At 44.2% G+C, this 21,506-nt stretch overlaps 1 protein-coding gene across 5 annotated transcripts in view; it reads right to left on the minus strand.

Annotated features, from left to right (window-relative positions):
* CDH23 (cadherin related 23) overlaps nt 1–21,506 on the minus strand; it is a 1,868,204-nt gene that overhangs the window by 408,537 nt on the left and 1,438,161 nt on the right. For all 5 annotated transcript variants that reach the window (XM_063958779.1, XM_063958778.1, XM_063958781.1 and 2 more), the window contains 2 exons: nt 6,221–6,410; nt 5,424–5,569 (listed from right to left, as the gene is read on the minus strand). In XM_063958779.1, the coding sequence (XP_063814849.1) occupies nt 5,424–5,569; nt 6,221–6,410 (336 nt within the window). The remainder of the gene's footprint in view (nt 1–5,423; nt 5,570–6,220; nt 6,411–21,506) is intronic.

Raw genomic sequence — 21,506 nt, forward strand, 5'->3', positions numbered from 1 at the left:
CAAGTAAACAGTTAACAGTATGAAAAAATAACATAGCATCAGTCCAACCTGATGGAACTATAACATAACCCTTATGTAAGCAAAACTATATACTAGTCTCGCAGAAGTAGTCTGCACTTGGGACGGGCGCCCAGCATCCTCTACGGACTAGGAGAAAAAGATTTACCGGTAGGTTTAAAATCTTATTTTCTCTAACGTCCTAGAGGATGCTGGGGACTCCGTAAGGACCATGGGGATTATACCAAAGCTCCCAAACGGGCAGGAGAGTGCGGATGACTCTGCAGCACCGATTGAGCAAACAGGAGGTCCTCCTCAGCCAGGGTATCAAACTTATAGAACTTTGCAAAGGTGTTTGACCCCGACCAAGTAGCAGCTCGGCACAGCTGTAGTGCCGAGACCCCTCGGGCAGCCGCCCAAGACGAGCCCACCTTCCTAGTGGAATGGGCCTTAACCGATTTCGGTAACGGCAAACCTGCCGTAGAATGCGCCTGCTGAATCGTGTTACAGATCCAGCGTACAGGATCGTGTTACAGATGGCTGCATACAGGACAAACAGTGCTTCTGTTTTTCTGATCCTAGCCGTTCTGGCCACGTAAACTTTCAAAGCCCTGACCACATCCAGGGACTCGGAATCCTCCAAGTCACGTGTAGCCACAGGCACGACAATAGGTTGGTTCATATGAAAGGATGAGACCACCTTAGGTAGGAATTGAGGACGGGTCCGCAATTTCGCTCTATCCATATGGAAAACCAGATAGGGGCTTTTATGTGATAAAGCCGCCAATTCCGAAACTCGCCTAGCCGAAGCCAAGGCTAACAACATGACCACCTTACAAAGTGAGATATTTCAACTCCACTGATTTAAGTGGTTCAAACCAATGTGACTTAAGGAAACTTAAGGCGCCACCGGAGGTACAAAAGGAGGCTGAATATGCAGTACTCCCTTCACAAAAGTCTGTACTTCAGGTAAAGAGGCCAATTCCTTTTGACAGAAAATGGATAAGGCCGAAATCTGAACTTTAATGGAGCCTAATTTTAGGCCCAAATTCACTCCAGATTGTAGGAAGTGAAGAAAACGGCCTAGATGGAATTCTTCCACAGGAGCATTCCTGGCCTCACACCAAGAAACATATTTACGCCATATTCGGTGATAATGTTTAGATGTCACGTCCTTCCTAGCCTTTATCAGCGTAGGAATGACCTCATCCGGAATTCCTTTTTCCGCTAGGATCCGGCGTTCAACCGCCATGCCGTCAAACGCAGCTGCGGTAAGTTTGGAACAGACATGGCCCCTGTTGTAACAGGTCCTGTCGTAGAGGAAGAGGCCACGGATCTACTGTGAGCATTTCCAGCAGATCCGGATACCAGGTCCTTCTTGGCCAATCTGGAACAATGAGAATTGTTCTCACTCCTCTTTTTCTTATTATTCTCAATACCTTGGGTATGAGAGGAAGAGGAGGAAACACATAAACCGATTGGAACACCCACGGTGTCACCAGGGCATCTACTGCTACAGCCTGAGGATCTTTTGATCTGGCGCAATACCTCTGTAGCTTTTTGTTGAGACGGGATGCCATCATGTCCATCTGGGGCAGTCCCCACTGACTTGCAGTCTCTGCGAAGACTTCCCGATGAAGTCCCCACTCCCCTGGATGCAGGTCGTGTCTGCTGAGGAAGTCTGCTTCCCAGTTGTCCACTCCCGGAATGAACACAGCTGACAGCGCGCTTACATGATTTTCCGCCCAGCGAAGAATCTTGGTGGCTTCCGCCATTGCCACCCTGCTCCTTGTGCCGCCTTGGCGGTTTACATGAGCTACTATGGTGATGTTGTCTGACTGGATCAGAACTGGTTGGTCGCGAAGTAAGTTCTCCGCCTGCCGTAGGGCGTTGTATATGGCTCTCAGTTCCAGGATGTTGATGTGAAGACAAGTCTCTTGACTTGTCCAGAGTCCTTGGAAGTTTCTTCCCCTTGTGACTGCTCCCCACCCTCTGAGGATCGCGTCCGTGGTCACCAGGATCCAATCCTGAATGCCGAACCTGCGTCCTTCCAAAAGGTGAGCACTCTGCAGCCACCACAGGAGAGATACCCTGGCCCTGGGGGACAGGGTGATCCGCTGATGAATTTGTAGATGTGATCCGGACCACTTGTCCAATAGGTCCCATTGGAAGGTCCTTGCATGGAACCTGCCGAAGGGAATGGCCTCGTATGTTGCCACCATTTTTCCCAGGACTTGAGTGCAATGATGCACAGACACTTGTTTTGGCTTCAATAGGTTCTTGACTAGAATCATGAGTTCCTGAGCCTTTTCTATCGGGAGAAAAACCTTTTTCTGGTCTGTGTCCAGAACCATGCCCAAGAAGCTCAGACGAGTCGTAGGAACCAGCTGCGACTTCGGGATATTGAGAATCCAGCCGTGTTGCTGTAACACCTTCACTGAAAGTGACACACTGAAATTGGTAAATGACAATCCTGTACCGCAAATCTCAGGTACGCCTGATGAGGTGGATATATGGGAACATGAAGGTATGCATCCTTTATGTCCAGGGATACCATAAAATCCCCCCCTTCCAGGCTGGCGATGACCGCTCTGAGCGATTCCATTTTGAACTTGAACCGTTTTAAGTATAGGTTCAGGGATTTTAAATTCAATATGGGTCTGACCGAACCGTCCGGTTTCGGAACTACAAACAGGGTGGAGTAGTATCCCTTCCCTCTCTGAAGTAGGGGAACTTCGACCACCACTTGTTGAAGACACAATTTGTGAATAGCATTTAACACTATCTCCCTTTCCAGTGGAGAAGTCGGTAGAGCCGATTTGAAAAATCGGCGAGGAGGCACCTCTTCGAATTCCAGCTTGTATCCCTGAGAAACAATTTCTATTGTCCAGGGATCCACCTGTGAGTGAACCCAGATGTGGCTGAAAAGTCGAAGACGTGCCCCCACTGGGGCGGACTCCCCCAGCGGAGCCCCAGCGGAGCCCCAGCGTCATGCGGTGGATTTTGCACAGGCCGCGGAGGATTTCTGTTCCTGGGAACTAGCTGTGCAGCTTTTTACCTCTGCCCTTACCTCTGGCAAGAAAGGACGATCCACGCACTCTTTTGCTTTTATTTGAACTAAAGGACTGCATTTGATAATGTGGCGCTTTCTTAGGTTGTGAGGGAACATAAGGCAAAAAATTTGATTTACCTGCCATAGCTGTGGAGACCAGGTCCGAGAGACCTTCCCCAAACAATTCCTCCCCCTTATAAGGTAAAACCTCCATATGTCTTTTTGAGTCGGCATCACCTGTCCACTGCCGGGTCCAGAGGACTCGTCTAGCAGAGATTGACATAGCGTTTATTCTGGAACCCAGTAAACTAATGTCTCTTTGAGCATCCCTCATATATAAGACAGCATCCTTTATATGGCCTAGGGTCAATAAAATGGTATCCTTATCTAGGGTTTCAATCTCCGCCGATAAGGAATCTGTCCATGCTGCAACCGCGCTACAAACCCAGGCCGACGCAATTGCCGGTCTGAGTAAAGTACCAGAATGTGTGTAAATGGATTTCAAGGTAATCTCCTGCTTGCGGTCTGCGGGATCCTTGAGGGTAGCCGTATCTTGTGATGGCAGCGCTTTCTTTTTTGACAAGCGTGTCAACGCTTTGTCCACCTTAGGGGATGATTCCCACGTACCCTGTCCGTTGGCGGGAAAGGATACGCCATAAGAATCCTTTTGGAATCTGCAGTTTTTTGTCTGGAGATTCCCAAGCTTTTTCACATAATTCGTTCAACTCATGTGAGGAGGGAAAAGTTACCTTGGGCTTTTTTCCCTTATACATGTGTACCCTCGTGTCAGGGACAGGGGGTTCCTCTGTGATATGCAACACTTCTTTTATTGCAATAATCATATATCGAATACATTTTGCCACTTTCGGCTGTAACTTTACATCATCGTAGTCGACACTGGAGTCCGAATCCGTGTCGGTATCAGTGTCTGCTATTTGGGATAGTGGGCGCTTCTGAGACCCTGAAGGTCCCGGCGACATAGGGACAGACACGGGTTCACTCCCTGACTGTTCCTTAGCCTCAGCTTTGTCTAATCTCTTGTGCAATAAGTTCACACTAGCACTTAAAACATTCCACATATCCACCCAGTCAGGTGTCGGCACCACCGACGGAGACCTCACATTCATACGCTCCCCCTCCTCCCTAGGGGAGCCTTCTACCTCAGACATGTCGACACACGCATACCGACACACCACACACACAGGGAACCTCTTATCTGAAGACAGTTTCCCCACCAGGCCCTTTGGAGAGACAGAAAGAGAGTATGCCAGCACACACCCCAGCGCTGTATGACCCAGGACAAAAACACAATAATATTATGTTTACCCAGATAGCGCTGTTTACATATACAATATGCGCCAATTTTGTCCCCCCCCCCCCCCCCTCTTCTTTAAAACCCTCTGTCTACCATGGTATAAGCAGGGGAGAGTCCGGGGAGCTTCTTCTCAGCGGTGCTGTGGAGAAAAAATGGCGCTGTGAGTGCTGAGGGAGAAGCCCCGCCCCCTCGGCGGCAGGCTTCTGTCCCGCTGAAAATCTCAAAATTTGGCGGGGGCTCTTATATATGTACAGTACCCAGCTGTACATATACTTATTTTTGCCAAAAGAGGTCTACATGCTGCCCAGGGCACCCCCCTTGCGCCCTGCACCCTTACAGTGACTGCCGTGTGTGAGGTGTATGGGAGCAATGGCGCACAGCGTTACTGCTGTGCGTTACCTCAGTGAAGATCATGAAGTCTTCTGCCGCCTCTGAAGTCTTCATTTCTTCTCATACTCACCCGGCTTCTATCTTCTGGCTCTGCGAGGGGGACGGCGGCGCGGCTCTGGGACGGACGGCGAGGGTGAGACCTGCGTACCAATCCCTCTGGAGCTAATGGTGTCCAGCAGAGCCTTGAAACTCACAGAAGTAGGACTGCTTCTCTCCCCTCAGTCCCTCGATGCAGGGAGTCTGTTGCCAGCAGGCTCCCTGAAAATAAAAAAACCTAACAAATATACTTTCTGTCAGGAAGCTCAGGAGAGCTCCCTGAAGTGCACCCATCTCCTCTGGGCACTGTATCAAAACTGAGGTCTAGAGGAGGGGCATAGAGGGAGGAGCCAGTGCACACCCAGACCTAAAGTCTTTCTTAAAGTGCCCATGTCTCCTGCGGAGCCCGTCTATCCCCATGGTCCTTACGGAGTCCCCAGCATCCTCTAGGACGTTAGAGAAAAATTAATTTAAAAAAAAACAATGCACAGTGTAGTGATGCTAGATTGAAGAGAATCAGCTGCAGCAGATCTGTCTTTTACTATCATATAAGATTGTTTGAATTGTTCACTGCAAAATGAAAACACTTTTCATTTTATTATATTTTGAAAAAACAGACACATATCGGATTACCTGGAATACAGATGCTCCGACAGAAGTGCCCTCCAGGATCTCGGCAGTGAATGGCAGGTTGTAAAATGTGGGGTCATTATCATTAAGATCTAGCAAATTCACAAATACGGTAGCACTGCTTGTGGCACGGAGAGGCGGTGTTCCACCTGCCAAAGAAGAGAGAATCGCATTAGTAACCCGCAAGACTGATAACAGAGATAATTGGAGGACTATGTGCAGCCTGAATGATGCTCATTAGAATCATTGTAAGTAATTCCATGAAATAAAGCAATGCATTGTGCTGCAGTATTTGATTTATTTTAAGTACATTTCAGCTACACTCAGTCCTACAACAAGCTGTGTATCTATTTTCTCCTCCAACATATTAAGTCCAGTTGAGAAACTCAGACACACAAAGAGAAAGTACGCCAGGCAGTTTGACAGTGAGCTGGCAAAATTTTACGTTGGCCTGCAAGCCAAGTCTTTTTCCTAGAGCAAATGGTAAGTTTAGACTAAAAGGAAAACCGATAACAGCAAAGGGCAGTCTTATGGATCAATAGTTATGAAAATGTAGCAGATCAATTTACCTGGCTGCCACCGTCACAATGTGCCAATGATGTGATCAGCATAAATGTGTGATGGAGAAAGAATAAGCAACATGAACACTTGCTTTACTGATCATTTGTGCTCTGGGTGCTACTACATACATTCTAATCATTATACTAAGCACTGCATATGAGGCCCACTCATATGTACAGAAATAAAGTCAACACTATGTACTGTATGTATTGATGCAGAAAACGATTGTGCATACTCACGGTCTGTTACTGAGATAACAATTCTCCTCATCAGTTCTGCCTCCTGCGCATTTGGGTTTTCCCTGTCTAGGACCACCCCTGTAGTCCGTATCTTTCCTGTAGTACTATTCAGGGTATAGAACTTGTTGGGCGGGCTGATACTATAGACCAGGCTTCCATTCTCAGCAAGGTCTGGATCAAAAGCTACCACCTGTTGAGAGATGGTGACAGTAACAGAATGAGAATAAAAAGATGTACTACACATTAATCTATGAGTGCTGAGCACAGGTCCTCAATCCTACAGACAATAAAATGTGTACAGAATGTTGGGTATTATTCACTGGGAATCAAACGTACATCCTTCTATCTAAACGTTGTACTGTACAGGTTTCATATCAATGAAGATAGTCTGTGCCCTCTGTGGGTTTAACGTTAGTCAGCACTAAATCATTTCCTGTGCCCATGTGTCAGTCTGATCCTTTATTAGAAAGTCAGACATGAAAGCTTATTTCACTGTAGAGATGAAAACATGACTAGTGGCAATCCTTCAGAAGCCAGCAGCTCTAGATTCCACTGGGTTTTATCCCTTTCCTGCTGGCTTCTCGCAGGCACGCAGACATGTACAATACTTTCAAGAATGAACTAAGTAAAAAAAGATATTTCATGAGGGCAGGCTGTAGTCACTGGCTTTTCATGAAATCACAGGAAAGTGGTTTACTCTGAATAATACTTGCAAAGTTAGCCATTGCATGCTGCCATATTTATGTTAGTAATTCAGTATATACATCCCTATAAACGGAGATAGATCAATGAATATACTGTCATATTATTATTACCAGTTATTTATATAGCACACACATATTCCGCAGCACTTTACAGAGAATATTTGCCCATTCACATCAGTCCCCAGTGGAGTTTACAATCTAGATTCCCTATCACATGTGCACACAGACACATTCACTAGGGTTAATTTTGTTGGGAGCCAATTAACCTGCCAGTATATTTTTGGATTGTGGGAGGAAACCAGAGAACCCGGAGGAAGCCCACGCAAGTACGGGGAGAATATACAAACTCCGCACAGTTAGGGCAATGGTAGGAATTGAACCCATGACCTCAGTGCTGTGAGGCAGTAATGCTAACCATTACACCATCCATACAGCAGATTGTCTTATTTAACTCTTATGCATGGTAATGTTCAATTTATGCAAGGAATAGGCATGCAAAGAACCTCATCTATGCTCCAAGCTAATTGTATAGGTTTTTATAATTGCTTTGAAAATCAGTAATCTTAGTACTTAGAGTGTGCACATGCCTTTTCTTTTCCCTGCATGGCACTACAAGCTTTAGCATGGTCAGTGGCGGACTGAGGAATGAAGGGCCCACTGGGGCAATGCAGTGGTAGGGGCCCATGCTTAGGGGTGTGGTCAACCTCTATAGGGGGTGTGGCCATCTAACACAGAGGCAAATACTGCAAGTACATGCATGATAATGTACCAATAGAAAACAAACCATAGTCCTGTGCAGTATAATGTAATGAGTATAATGTAACGTGTATAATGTATAATTTAAGTGCACAGTCTGGAACCTCATCCCTAGAGGAGGTGGTGGTCCCTCAGGCAGTGGGAGCCCACTGGGGGTTTCCCCTGTACTCCTGTTGGCCAGCCCAGCCCTAACCATGGTAGCGGGTCTTATTGTGTTTCAAATTATGGTGTACAGTCCAACCCCCCCACACACCTTTTTCAATATTCTTTATTTATTAACAGTTTCTTATATAGCACAGCATATTCCATTGCATTTTACAAATGGAACAAGTACATTTCATGCCTTAAAAATGTATGCACAGCAGATGCAATTGCAATGGGTTATCACAGGATTTTCTGAATATACAAATTGTTGAGCATAACTCACAACCTACTGTACATTGTGTAAATGTAAGCAAGGAATCTAATGCACAAAGACAAACTGCTACATATTATAGATTCCTGTTTAAAGTTTATATACAACTGTTTTTATGTCGCCTCATTCAGTCTGAGCAACAGAAAGCTGCTTACATCCTCAATCTGCTGAAGTTTAACCTTTATTCCAGGCATGTGATTAGCTCCCTATCAACTTTTGGATACAAGTAAAAATACTACAGTATAGTATATCTGTCCTTAAAACACTCTTCACACCCTTTTTAAGCAGTGATATACAGTATCAGTCTCCCACAATAATTCTAGTAATTCACTGTGCACTTACTGTATGTGATAGTAGGATTGCTTTTTACCACCACCTATTAACATGGTTTTATCTACTGTAAGCCTGAAAACTCTGAAACTCCCTCTATACATCCTCCTCTATTACATTCAAAACTCTTCTTGCCTGGCAAAGAATGGAGATCATGTATTGGGCAGTGGCAATGATTTTTTAGTGTTATGATGTAGGTTGATATACTGTATGCACTAAATTTTCATCTATTTTTATGATCCAGTAAAGTTAAACTGTTAACATCATACTGTACTTGTGTTTCATCTATGACTGATAAAACACCTGCTTTCTCCTATATTGTAATGTACGCTGTCCTTCAGTCTTGACATTTTAAAGGGGCCAACCAACCAGTAGTGCTATATAAATAAACTTAGTACTTATTTGTAAATATTCGTAATTTATCAACCTAAGTAGTACTGCTGTTGCAGTTCTTTTATTAAATAGGGAGAAAACATTTAAGGTACCAAACAGGTAAAAGTAGATACAGGGCTTTATTTAATTAGGTGCGAGTCTGTGAATATCAGTTTGTTTAATGAAACTAGCAGACTTCGCTCGAATGCAAGATCCAATTAGAAATGCCTATTTGCGATAATCACAGTGAGGGTGTGCACATAATCTGCAAAATGCAAATTGGGAGAAGTGCATGGAAAAGTGGGGAGACCTTCCTTCCTGGTACCCAAAAAAGTGACAACAGTAAGCGGTTAGTGAGCATAAAGAAATGACTGGTTGCTCTTAAGAGATATTGAATGTTTTTTTTTTAAGTAAAACAAATTATATAAGCAAACAGATTTCATTTAATTACAAAGGAATTAAAAGAAATATGCCGCAAAAAAAAGTAAAAACAAAACAAAGGTACTTTTGAAGTAATTTGAGACTATATCAAATTAACAAAATTAATAAAATAATAAAAAGCATTTTTTTTTCGCTGAAAAAAATACTTTAATTACATTTGGGACGCATGATCATATGAAAAAGTTGAATGGAGGTAATTTGAGGCCATTACATGTAATTACAGTAATTGTTGGCCCAATTTAGCTAACTGAAAACTTCCACTAGCCTAATTATTCATTAGGGGGCTATCCAATGAGATTTGTAGAAAGTCCCAACATTTTTCCTTAGAATAAAGATTTTTCCTACCTTTTCACATACCCACAATGGTGTGCACACAAATAAATTCAAGTTTCCTCTGAAAGCACCATGTCAGTTTGGAATCAAATTGGAAATGAAATTCACAGAGCAAATTTGCCATGAACATGGCTTGCACATGCCAATTCACACCTAATTGGACTGACCCAAGAGCGTGAAAATGAACAAGTTTCACGTTTTATTTGAAAGGTACTGTATTGTTCTGATAGAATAACAAAGTTAATTAAGCAAAAATTAAGCTGAAAAGCGCCATTGAGTCAATGATGGAAAATGTTTACTGTTTAGCTCTCAGCAGATGCCTCTTAAAATGACCATGCATGTAGTAGGGTATACCAATTTTGTTGTTTTGAAATAAACACCAAAATCCATCTGCCAATTTCACTAATGATGCAATAAGTTTGCATGGAAATTTTATAGGGCAGACGGTAAATCATGTTTCCCAGATGTCCACATCAAACACTATGCCTAGTCATCTGGCAAGAGAAAACACTGTGCCCTTGTAATTAGCTTTCTCTAGCCATCCACTGATATGTCCAAACTGAACTGTTCAATCAAGGTTTTGTGGGCATATGTAGTTATCAATATTTAAAAATAATTTCCAGAGACACTTTTGCTGAGCCGAAGAATCTACATAGGTAACGTAAAATATTGGATCACTACAATTCCCATAAAAATTCCCTTAGAAAATGTTTTTAATATTTAAACCCTAGAAAATAAGAATAGCTGGTAAGAATTGCTCCTAATATCCAGGACAAGAGATAATTTAATGTGTAGTTGATCAATACAAGAAAACACAGATTAAAATTTCCAAGGGCAAGTCTTCAAAAAACTGGGACTGTGCCTAGAAAATATGAACATTTGGCAGCTATAGGCAGACTTTGGTATGGGTAACTAACTTTAAATGTTTAAAAACAAGCATTTTCACTAAAGCGTTCTAATTCTAATACGTGAAAGCACTGTATCAGGTAAAGGGGTTAAGCTTTTAGCATTTTCGTATGTTCAGCTATTAGGAGCCATAAAATACTTAGCACCTAAAATGGTTTGTTTACTTTATAGCAGCTGAAAGAAAAAACTTTAATTAATTTTTGGCTCCAGGATTATAAATCCAGTTAAACAGTTCAGGCTGGTATGTGCATTGTCAGGCTCTTAAAATGGCTCATTTATTTTAGAGTGTAAGCAAGCCATGTGTTTTAAATGGGTAGTTTCACATAGGAATGGATGCATGGCTTACCGAACACGGTAATATAAACAGAATTTTTAAAGTGTAATGCTGCAGAACAAAATAAGCAGAATAATTAGGTGGTGTTTGGCTATGTCATATACAGTAGCATTGGCCTAATTATCCCTCTGCCCAGGGGCATCTTCAGAGAGTAGGGTGCCCGTGTGAACACTCCGGGTGGGCCCCTGCCGTAGGCTCCGGCAATATGCCGGAGTCTACTGCGAATGTGCAGATCTCCCGAAACATGGCTCCCGCCATGTTTTGGAGACAAAAGTCAAACTGCGCATGCGCAGCGGACATTTTTTTATTTTTTGGCCGCGACGGCTGCCACTCCAGCGACTGGCGATGGACTTCGGAGAGGTGAGTATGAAAATATGGGTGCAATGTGTGCGGTGTGGGCCCCCCCTGGACCCAGGGGCCTGTGTGCACAGCACACACTGCACCCATGATAGAAACACCAGTACCTCCTGCCTGTCCTGTATAATTGACCTTATTATTTTGCTCTGTTATACATGCAAAATCCTTAGTTTCTACATGCTTTTAGCAAATCAAAGAATCTGTTAGCAGGACAGTGGCTTTTTGGAGCATCGGTCTTGACAGCAAAGACAAACTGAACTGCTCCAGTCGAATTTTATCTGCCGTCACAACTTGCGGTGAGTGAGATGCTTAATTTGTGCTGGGCCACCGTGTATTATGATGAATAGGCCCCACAGAGGCATGAGAAATCTGCATATGTACTATACAACATAAGGACTATGGGACATTAGTAATTATAAGGTTGTGCAATTGACAAACTACAATGGGTCAGACAGAACTGCAGGTAACATTATGTGGAGACTATACTGACAGACATACTGTAAAAGAAGTACAAAGAACACCATTAGTACAGACTAGTCAGTAAAATGGCCAAAAAAAATTTAAATAAATAAATTCTCAGAGGAGAAAATACGCAGAAGATCCAGCACCTATCTAACCAGAGACTGTGTGTCACAGACCAGCAGGTTATGATTGCAACTCTCTAGATTAAGCGTTTGCCTTTATAATTTGGCATGCACACATTTTACAAAAAATAGTGTGGATCTCCCATACGTCATGTGTGTGACCTCAACAACCAGCTTTAGAAACTGTGCACAGTGTGAGATATTTCTGCATTAAATACTGTTTTCTAAAGAGAGTTTACTTACAGGCACTATTTATATATTAAACACTGACTGCTTCCCTTACACTGAACATGGCAAAATTAATTGAGTTAATTGAACCCTGAGCGGACATTTTAAATGGCAGATTATGATGTCATCAGGACTTCCTCAGGCTGCCAATATCTCGGCATTAGTAAACCACTGTGTAGTAAGTGACGTCTTGCTAGCTGGCATATTACTTAGCGTTAGGTTGATACTACATGTGATATTCTGACCACATGTCTCTACAAGACATAAAAGTTAAAAATTATAAATAGACAAAACTTTTTTCCAGCCCATAACCCTCCAAATTTTGTTACCCATTCTTTGTGAAAAACTACGGGAAGGGGGTTTCCTCTTATTTAGTCTATTTTTCTCCAATGTACTGTAATTCCAATAAAATAGTTTTCTATAACACTAGCTGAATATTTGTGCTTTGCTACGGAATTACAAGTATAATGCCAATCTTTGTCAGGCCGCAGCTCTGGGCGGGCCATCCCCAGATTGACGCTGTCAAAAGGCTGGCGCTGAAGAGAATAATTTGTCTCCTTCTCTGCCCCGTCCCGCCTCTGATGCTGCCCTGCTCAGTGCTGTAAATGCTGGGACAACAGGCAAAGCCCCGCCCACTCTATGTCAAATATGTAAGGTTTGCAGGGATAGGCTGACTCTATTCCAAAGGGCCCCAGGTCTCCTTGCTTAGCTTCTCGCTCTCCCGTGAGGTAAAACGGTAAAGACACTTAAGGTCACTGGGAGAGCTGTTGGTACCCTTTACACAGCAGATAAGCAGTTGCTGACCATCAAGCTTTCCTTTAATCCATTTAAGAGTCAAAATATCTCTCTCTCTCTCCTTTCCTCCTATTACTATCTGAGAGGTTCAGCAATGTTTAGTTCAAGTGACATGTTAACCTATATTAATTGAGACACTATCCTGTCCTGACTGAAAATAGTTTGGTTAAGTACTTAAAAAGCAAATACCACTGACTCATCACAAAATCTAATGAACAATAAGGCTGTACTTCCTTGCTGGTGGCAGGTACAGAGCAGTTCATTATTCATGTAGGGGAACTACAGCCAGCAATTTTTGACATTGTTTAGGGGTGGCAGATAAATGTGGCTCCCCTATTTGAATAATGGACTGCTGTGCAACTGCCACTGGCAAGGAAGTCCAGGAACAGAGCAATGTGTCCTCCCCACTTGGTATCACCAGCACCATGCATTCTATATAGCCTCTGCTGGGTGGGCTGTCTTAACTCTCTATGAGGGGGAATTCCCAATCATCATCTCACCCCTTTTAACCCCTTTGTGGGTGGAATTTTTAAAAATCCCTTCTTTGTGGGTGCCTATGTCACAAAAGCAAGCTACTGTCCAAATGTCAAGTTCCTAGTCCAGCCATTTAAAAGTTAAGAGCTTCAAATATTTTCTTTGGGACATTAATATATTGTTATGTTAATCAATATTAATATGCATAATTATTAGGGTGCAAGCCCCAGCTTTTCTTACAGCAGGTTTTTGTATAAAAAAAAATATTTGCCCTGATTTTTTACAATGGATAGTGGGGGAGAATCAGTAGCACACAGCTGCATTAATCATAAATTTGGCTCGATAGGCACATTCATTTTTTACACAAAAATCTTGCAGACAGATAGAGAGATAGAGAATTTACTTTGCTACACTAATAAATAAAGAACTATTCCAAGTGAAACTAGAGTTCACTCTAGCCTTCTTTCGCGGGGCGCTGCGCCCTGCCCCTTTTCTGAGTGTCAGAATGCGCCCTGCCCGTTTTTGCCCGCCCTGCTGCCCTGCTGATTACTAAAGGACTGCTGCGCTGGGCCGCACTGAAACTCCTCCCGCCGCATCTGTCACTCCACCCCGCTACGCTGCCACTGCTCCCCGCCGCACTGAAACTCCTCCCGCCGCACTGCCACTCCTCTCGCAGCGCTGTCAGCGCTGTCACTCCTCCCCGCTATGCTGCCACTGCTCCCCACCACACTGAAACTCCTCCCGCCGCACTGCCACTCCTCTCGCAGCGCTGTCAGCGCAGTCACTCCTCCCCGCTATGCTGCCACTGCTCCCCGCCACACTGAAACTCCTCCCGCCGCACTGCCACTCCTCTCGCAGCGCTGTCAGCGCTGTCACTCCTCCCGGCTATGCTGCCACTGCTCCCCGCCGCACTGAAACTCCTCCCGCCGCACTGCCACTCCTCTCGCAGCGCTGTCAGCGCTGTCACTACTCCCCGCTACGCTGCCACTGCTCCCGCTGAGCTGCCACGCCTCCCTGCTGCTGCCTCAGGCTTGTCGCGCTAATGCGCTCACAGCTCTCGGGTCTCGGCAATACTGTAGGCTGCTGGTGAGATGAGGAGGGCTGGGTTTGCCCCTCCCGCCGAAGCTAACCCAGCCCTCCTCTGTGTACATGACTCAATAAAAGAGGACGCCGGGTAGGATCAGTGTGGCGGGCATTTTCTTCCAGCTCCGCGGTGTGTGAGGGGGGGGACCAGCACGCTCACTCCCGCAGCATCAGCCCCCGGTAAGTTGAATTGACACACAAACATCATCTAAGACTAGTGCTGCCAGACTAAGCTATTTATCCTACTATATATAGGTCGCCTGGTGCCCATTTAGTTTTAATCTGGCAGCACTCAACTAATCTTATAGTTTAATAAACTATATAAACCCTATTGAGACACTTAAGAAATAAACTGGCAGCACATGAATGTTATATAAACCAACCTGGGACACCTTCGCTTCAATCTAACAGCACATTTAAAATACGATGTGCTGCCAGTTTACTTCTGAAGTGTCTCAGTCAGGTTTATATAGCAACACGTGCTGCCAGTTTAATTCTGAAGTGTCTGAATAGGGTTTATATAGCAATATGTGCTGCCATTTTTTTCTGAAGTGTCTCAATAGGGTTTATATAGCAACACGTGCTGCCAGTTTCATTCTGAAGTGTATCAATAGGGTTTATATAGCAATATGTGCTGCCAGTTTTTTTCTGAAGTGTCTCAATAGGGTTTATATAGCAACATGTGCTGCCAGTTTAATTCTGAAGTGTCTCAATAGGATTTATATAGTTTAATAAACTATATAAACCCTATTGAGACACTTCAGAAATAAACTGGCAGCACATTAATGATATATAAACCATCCTGGGACACCTTCGCTTCAATCTGACGGCAAATTTAAACTTAAAATGTGCTGTCAGATTGAAGCGAAGGTGTCCCAGGATGGTTTATTAGATACAATGTGCTGCCAGTTTAAGACACCTGCATACATATTACAGTATGTACATCATTTTGCCCTTCTAAATTAAAATGTGCCCTCCCGAATCAAAAATGTGCCCTCCCGAATCAAAAATGTGCCCTCCCCAAGGTCAGCACCCTGCCCTAAAAAAATCCTAGAGTGAACACTATGAAACTGAAACATCTCTTAAAGGCCCCATACACTACAACGATATGTCTGAGGCTGAAGTCGGATATAATTTCCCCAGAACTCCCCGGGGACCTTCCCGGGAGTGATTCCATATGATTTGGTACTTTTGTGCTATTTTTGCAGAAAATATATTGCATGCAATTGATGAAGCCGCTATACATCGCATGCAATATATCGTACGGCATACAATTGTACCATGAGATATATCTGATGGGCTGGATAGAGGGCTACGGGGGCTGGGAGTGTCCTGAGAATGCCAGTCAAACTTCCCTGTGATACATCGCATGCGATATAGTACATGCACAAAAAACACACTTTTTCCATCCAATTCCATCCAATTCCAATATATCATTAGTGCAGCACCAACGACCTAGGGGATCCTATCCGACAGCCACGGGGACGCGCATCAGATTGGATACTATCTAAAACACATATGATTGTACACAATTTCATACAATATATCAGATGGATATATCGGAATTGTATGAAATTGTGTAAAATCGTACTAGTGTACGGGGCCCTATAGACATGAAAGTTTATTAATTCTAGGACAATACACACCTAGATATAATGATTATATTATACAATACGTGTACTAATAATACCTGTTTGCACTAAAACCTCTTTTGTCTAAAGAAAGTGTTTCCTAGGGACAAATAGTTTAAGCAAACAAAAACTATTGAATGCAGCCTGGTGCGTTAATGCTTGACGTCATTTTGTCATTCGCTAGTCCGTACAAAAATCTATTGATTTACATATTACAATGTTTGGCAATATATATTCCTATTGAGAGTTTTTTATTCATCCAAAAATACAATTACCAAAAATCCACAAATAAATAACATTTGCAGGAGCTGATAAAAATTGGACACAATAAATAGAAAAAAAAAACACAAAGAAAACATTATGCTGCATGGTAAAAATATGCATTTCGTATAAACAATTGTTTGGGTTATTTAAAGAGAATATATTTTGTCCAGGGAAACTGTCAACAGAAGTTTGTTGAATCTATTAAAAACAGTGCACAATTGTAGAATATAAGGTATAAAAATATCCTATGTTTACAGAAAAAAAAATAATACTGGAAAGATAAGAACATCTCGAAGTTGAGGAATGGCATTTCTAATAAGGTGTATAGGAATCTGCATTATATTATCCTATTGTGCAAGTATAATCATAATAATACTGCAACAACACAATGTGTTCCCAACAATTTCAGACCCTTATAATAGAAAACTGAAAGAAAAAAAAGAAAAAAAAAAACTTGCTCAGTTAATGTCGGCTGCTCTGTGAAAACATAATCATGAGGAAAATTAATGAGGTTTGATTGGGACAAAAATAAAAATTAATTTAATGCGTTATTAAACTTCCATTAAGTCTATTTTGTGTACTTTACAATGAGCGGGGAAAAACAAACAAATGTTAAATCAATTTAAGTCCAAGGTGTCAGAGAGAGAAAATATACTGAAATTCTTAGTAAAGTGAATTAACCTCATAATTGCCTGGAAATAAGATTTGATGATCTCAGTAAATTAGAAAGTTGCATGTTTTCATGTCACTAAAAATAAAAATATGAAAAGAAGTAATGGAAATACAACTTAGAACTTTATTTTCTCATACGTCCTAGAGTATGCTGGGGTCCACTTTAGTACCATGGGGTATAGACGGTTCCGCAGGAGCCATGGGCACTTTAAGACTTTTCAAGGGTGTGAACTGGCTCCTCCCTCTATGCCCCTCCTCCAGACCTCAGTTTAGAAAATGTGCCCAGGCAGACTGGATGCACTCTAGGGGAGCTCTACTGAGTTTCTCTGAAAAGACTTATGTTAGGTTTTTTATTTTCAGGGACAACTGCTGGCAACAGTCTCCCTGCTTCGTGGGACTTAGGGGGCAGAAGTAGGAACCAACTTCCTGAATAGTTTCATGGCTCTGCTTCTGGCTGACAGGACACCATTAGCTCCTGAAGGGTACTGAACGCTAGCTGCGGCTATGTGGTCACTTCCACAGCCCGCCGTCACCCCACTTACAGAGCCAGAAGTCAGAAAACAGGTGAGTGTAAGAAGAAAAGGATCTTCAGACATCGTGACGGCTGAAAGGTACCGCGTAGCGGGTGGTACGCTGTGCGCCATGCTACCCACACACACAGGCACTGCAGGGTGCAGGGCGCGGGGGGGCGCCCTGGGCAGCATGAAACCTACTAAAACTGGCAAAAATAAGGGGCATAAGATGCTGAGGCACAGTCCTACCCCCGCCAGTATAAATATTAGTTAAAAAATATCTAAGGGGAAATGCACCATTACGGGGGCGGGGCATCCTCCTCAGTCAGCCAGCACACTGCTCAGCGCCATTTTCTCTCCCTCCAGGCTGCAAAGAAGAATGTTGGTCCTCCTCCACTGCTGAACTCAGGGTGCTAAACAGGGGGGGCACAGTGAAATTTGGTGCTATATATATATACATATATAATATATTGTGTGATTATAAAAGCACTGCAGGTCTGTGGGCATTTTGTGCTACACATACATTTTATTACTGGCGCTGGGTTGTGAACTGGCAAATCCTATCTGTGTCCTTCTGACAGACTTTACTGTGGGTCTGTCCCCTATAAGTCCCGGAGTGTCTGTGGTGTGGTTGTGCACGTGTGTGCCATGTCTGAGGCAGGGAGCTCTTCCCCTGAGGGAGCCATTTTAGGGACACAGAGTTGTAATGTGGTGGCACTGCCGGCACACCATGAGCCTGAATGGGTGAAAGAATTACGTGATAGTGTGAATCATATCAGTAAGAGAATAGATAAGTCTGAGTCTCATGCAGAAAGTTGGAGAAAATCAGTGGAAGATGTGATTTTTAGTGGTTCTGCTTTTTCATCCACAGGCGTCACCTCTGGGTCACATAAAAGACCATTTGCACAAATAGTATAAACTGATACCGACACGGACTCTGTGTCACTGACCTGGGTTGGGAGTGTTGAGAACTCGGGGGTTCTTCCGATGATAGGGAAGAGGAACCACAGCTGGGTCGGAGCAGGGATGGCCGGATATAGGTTTTCCTCATGCAGAACTTAGCCGTTGTAACCGACGTGTAATGCTAAAGAATAGTTGTGGCCAAGGCTTGGGGGCGATGCTGAAGTACACAGAAGAATGGAGAACTTGTGAGCGATGCTGAAGAGATGAATGAAGATTTGAGAACGATGTTGAAGCACACAGAAGAAATGAAGAACTTGTGAGCGATGCTGAAGAGATGAATGAAGATTTGAGAACGATGTTGAAGCACACAGAAGAATGAAGAACTTGTGAGCGATGCTGAAGAGATGAATGAAGATTTGAGAACGATGTGTAAGCACACAGAAGAAATGCAGAACTTGTGAGCGATGCTGAAGAGATGAATGAAGATTTGAGAACGATGTTGAAGCACACAGATGAATGAAGAACTTGTGAGTGATGCTGAAGAAATAAATGAGGATTTGAGATTCAGTGTAACTCTGGAAGTTTGGAAGGCGTTCCACTTAGGGATACCCTGTAATACTGGAAGCACAGGAGGTGTCCCTCTGAGAGATACACTGTAACGCTGGTAACGCAGAGAATGTCCCACTGAGTGATACACTGTAACGCTGGTAGCACAAGGAAGGTTCCACTGAGTGATACACTGTAACGCTGGTAGCACAGGGAAGGTTCTACTGAGTGATACACTGTAACGCTGGTAGCACGGGGAAGGTTCCATTGAGTGATACACTGTAACGCTGGTAGCACAGGGAATGTCCCACTGAGAGATACTCTGTAACGCTGATAGCACAGGGAATGTCCCACTGAAAGATACTCTGTAACGCTGGTAGCACAGGGAATGTCCCACTGAGTGATACTCTGTAACGCTGGTAGCACAGGGAATGTCCCACTGAAAGATACTCTGTAACGCTGGTAGCACAGGGAATGTCCCACTGAAAGATACTCTGCAACGCTGGAACACAGGAGACGTTCAAACTCAGGCGCCGGGGCTCTGTACGGCGTCTGCCTTTGAACTTCCCGCCCTCTCCCGATTGGCGGAAGGGGCCGATGACGTCACCTGCTCACCACGCTCTTGTGGATGCCGGGCGCAATGGCGGCGCCCACACCCCAGGAACCCGCCGGAGGCAGCGCCAGCAAGACGCGACGACCCGGAGCCCACCGGGGGCGATGACCGCCGGGAGACCAAGCGCACCCGGAGCGGTAAGCGCGGCAGCCGCAGCGCCGCGAGTGTGACACTCTGATTCATGTGTCAACACTACTGATTCCAGGGGAATAGATCCTAAATTAGCAAAAAGCATTCAATACATGATTGTTGCTATAAGGAAGGTTTTGGAAGTTACGGAAGCCCCTCCTGTACCTCAGGAGAAGGCATATTTTTTATAAAGAAAAGAAAATTAATGTAACTTTCCCTCCTTCTCATGAGCTAAATACTCTCTTTGAGGGAATTTGGGCAAACCCTGAAAATAAATGTCAGATTCCCAAAAGGATTCAGGTTGCTTATCCCTTCCCGGCAGAGGACTGGAAAAGGTGGGAGTCACCCCCAGTTTTAGACAGTGCCCTGTCACGGTTAACAAAAAAGGTGATTCTCCCTGCACCTGGGATGGCTTCACTAAAGGAGCCGTCAGACCGCAAGTTGGAGACTACGTTAAAATCTATTTATGTGGCCAATGGTACACTGCTCAGGCCCACCATTGCTTGCGCGTGGGTGAGTAGTGCTATCGAAAAATGGCCAGATAACTTGTCATCTGAAATTGACAAGATAGAGAGAGATGAGATACTCCTAAAGTTAGGTCATATCAAAGACGCTGCTGCATACATGCTAGAGGCCATGAAGGATATTGGGCTTTTAGGTTCAAAAGCCGCTACCCATGGCAGTCTCGGCTCGGAGAGCGTTGTGGATTCGACAGTGGAATGCTGGCGCAGATTCCAAAAGAAATATGGAGGCTCTCCGGTATAAAGGTGAGGCCTTGTTTAAAGATGGGCTGGATGCGTTGGTCTCTGCAGCCACCGCAGGTAAGTCGACATTCTTGCCTTATGCTCCAGCACTGACAAAAAAGACACATCACTTTCAGATGCAGTCCTTTCGGCCCAACAAATACAAAAAGGCCAAAGGTTCCCCCTTCTTTGCAGGTAGAGAAAGAGGACGAGGAAAAAAGTCCGCAGCGTCTCCGGGATCGCAGGAGCAGAAGTCCACCCCTGCTTCTGCCAAATCTGCAGCATGACGCTGGGGCTCCCTTGCGGGAGTCCGTTCGGGTGGGAGCACGTCTGAAACTCTTCAGTCAGATCTGGGCTCAATCTGGCCTGGACCCATGGGTTTTGCAAATAGTGTCTCAGGGATACCAGCTGGAGTTTCAAGACGTCCCCCCATGCCGATTTTTCAAACGACCTTACCAGCTTCTCTTCCAGAGAAGTACTGTAGTAAAGGCTGCAATTCAAAAATTATGTCAGGATCAATTCATTATCCTGTTACCCTTGTCACAGCAGGGAGGAGGTTTTTAATCAAGCCTCTTCGTAGTTCCAAAGCCGGATGGCTCGGTCAGACCAATTCTGAACCTAAAATCTCTGAATCTCTACCTGGAAAGGTTCAAGTTCACGATGGAATCTCTGAGGGCAGTGATTTCCCGTCTGGAGGAAGGAGATGTCATGGTGTCGGTAGACATAAAAGATGCCTACTTACATGTTCCCATTTATCCTCCACATCAGGCTTACCTGAGGTTCGCGATACAGGATTGCCATTACCAGTTCCAGACGTTGCCGTTCGGACTCTCCACGGCACCGAGGGTGTTCACCAAGGTGATGGCAGAGATGATGGTCCTCCTTCGACAGCAAGGAGTCAATATAATTCCTTACCTGGACGATCTCCTGTTAAAATCGAGATCCAAGGAACGGTTGGTGCAGAACATTGCACTCTCCCTGTCAGTGCTCCAACAACACGGTTGGATTTTGAATTTTCCAAAGACGCAGTTGGAACCAACGACAAGATTGTCTTTTATGGGGATGATACTGGACACAGAGGTTCAGAGGGTATTTCTTCCAGAGGAAAAAGCTCTGGAGATCCAGAAAATGGTAAAACAAGTTTTGAAACCGACGAGTGTC

The sequence above is a fragment of the Pseudophryne corroboree genome, chromosome 3 (genome assembly GCF_028390025.1).
Source record: "Pseudophryne corroboree isolate aPseCor3 chromosome 3, aPseCor3.hap2, whole genome shotgun sequence".
Taxonomy (NCBI): Eukaryota; Metazoa; Chordata; class Amphibia; order Anura; family Myobatrachidae; genus Pseudophryne; species Pseudophryne corroboree.